Source organism: Fukomys damarensis, unplaced genomic scaffold, assembly GCF_012274545.1.
Source record: "Fukomys damarensis isolate Sample0158 unplaced genomic scaffold, DMR_v1.0_HiC HiC_scaffold_36, whole genome shotgun sequence".
NCBI lineage: Eukaryota > Metazoa > Chordata > Mammalia > Rodentia > Bathyergidae > Fukomys > Fukomys damarensis.
Window position 1 is genome coordinate 41,773,172 of NW_022900948.1, and position 1,958 is coordinate 41,775,129.

Consider the following 1,958-nt stretch of genomic DNA (forward strand, 5'->3'; position numbering starts at 1 on the left):
AGATGAAGAAGCTGGCGAGGCGGCACCAGCAGCAGCAAGAGCAGCAGAACTCCCAGCGGCTGGGCCAAGGTGAGTGGGCACAGCGGGGACTCTGCCAGGGCCAGGGCGCAGGGCCAGGCTGTCCCTCTCAAGACGCCCAAGGACAGAGGCCAGGGGCCTCCTCCTTGAAGCAGCCGGATGCAGAGAACTTGAGAAGTAGTGGGGCCCAGGAAAGTGGGGAGTGAGATGGCAGCATCAGGGGCTGGAAGCGCAGCATTCCCACCCTGCTCCCCACCCACGGGCCAGGCCCTGTTCGTTCTTTCTTTCTTTCTTTCTTTCTTTCTTTCTTTCTTGCCCTATTCTTTCTTTCTTTCTTTCTTTCTTTCTTTCTTTCTTTCTTTCTTTCTTTCTTTCTTTCCTTCCTTCCTTCATTCCTTCCTTCTTTCTTTTTTTGGTACTGGGAATAGGAATCAAACTCAGGGCCTTGCACTTGCCAGGCAGGCGCTGTACCACTGAGCTGCATCCCTGGCTTAGGCCTGTTCTTCAGCATCCTGCTTGCTGCCTGACTCACTTCCTGTAGATCCCACGGGAAGAGAAGGGCCCTGCAGGGGACAGCTGCCTACAGTCTCACCTTGGGGAGCTGAGTCCCATGAGATACGGGGGACAAAGCCAGGCCTCAGCCCCAGAGCAGGGTTCCAAGCCTGTGCTTCAGCAGGGTGACCCTACCCACAGCAGTCAGGGCCAGCGTCCAGGGCCAGCGGGGCAGGGTGGTGAGGCGCTTAGGCCAGCTCCTGCCCCGAGCCTTAGCTTTACCCAGACGCTTTTCCCATATCCAAATCTCCGGGCGCCATGGGACACGGAGCCTTCAAGGTCATGAAGAGAGGGTGCCGGGGGTTCCAAGAACCCTGAAGTGAGAGAGAACCCCCCGCACACACCAGGCAGATGCAAGGGCAGCCCTTCCCCTGAGGACTCTGAGACAAGGCCTAAGGACATGGCCCTGGAGCCCGTTCTTCCTGTCATCTCCCCGTGCCCCTGCTGGGGCTGCAGTCACTGCCTCCCCGCCCCCCCAGCCAGCCTCAGAGCTGTGCCTCGCCACCATCTGGGCCTGGCTTCTTCCTAGACACCATCACCAAGAAGGCCCCATCCCCCGGAGCCCACACTGTTCCGTGTCACTCCCCACCCCATGCTGGCCCTTCTGCTCCCACCCTGGGTGCACCCACTTCGCCACCAATCAGGGGATGGTTTTGTGTCCTGCATCCTTTAGTGCCCACTCTTTCAAATGACCACCACAACCCCAAGCTGCCTGAACTTCTCCCTCCCGCTCCCTCCCCATGCCGTGGGTCCCCAGCTGGACTTTTGGATCCATCTTTCAGTTCCTCGCTCCCCAGCCCGGTGCATCCCTCCCAGTCAGCTCTTTGGATGGGGTGGGGCTCCCTCCAGGAAGCCTTCCTGGACTCTTTGGCATGGATCTGGCCTCACCTGGGTGCTCCCAGGTGCCAGGCATCCTTGCGGTGTGTCCAACCTCATTGCCTGCTGAGGGATCGGTGTCCTCCAGGGCCGAAGAGGGAGCCTCCCTGGCTTTGTGGAAACTGAGTCTGGGAGAAGTGCTGGAGGGACTGTCTGGGCCACCTGGCCAGAGACGGGCCCCTGAGCGTCCCCTGGAAGGACACGGGGGTCTTCCGACCTTGGGGGACAGCTGTGGGGACTTCCGGGACGGGCAAGTGCACGTGGTGAAGGTGTGCGCTGTCCCCAGAGGTCCTGTCCAGCCGCATGGAGGGCATGATGGCCTCGTACACACCGCTGGCCCCGCCGCAGCAGCAGATCGTAGCCATGGAGCAGAGCCCCTATGGCAGCAGCGACCCCTTCCAGCAAGGCCTCACGCCGCCCCAAATGCCAGGTGACCACATGAACCCCTATGGTAAGCCGCCCTGCCCCCGCTCCCTGCCGCCCCGCCCCACCCCCCGTCTGGCCAGGTGGCC

General features: G+C 61.5%; 1 protein-coding gene across 2 annotated transcripts in view; it reads left to right on the top strand.

Annotated features, from left to right (window-relative positions):
• Positions 1–1,958, top strand: part of Lmx1b (LIM homeobox transcription factor 1 beta) — a 69,400-nt gene that overhangs the window by 66,849 nt on the left and 593 nt on the right. Inside the window, exons 6-7 of one of the 2 annotated variants that reach the window (XM_019205934.1) lie at positions 3–69; positions 1,733–1,897. In XM_019205934.1, the coding sequence (XP_019061479.1) occupies positions 3–69; positions 1,733–1,897 (232 nt within the window). The remainder of the gene's footprint in view (positions 1–2; positions 70–1,732; positions 1,898–1,958) is intronic. The other variant, XM_010613553.2, reaches the window with a different exon arrangement.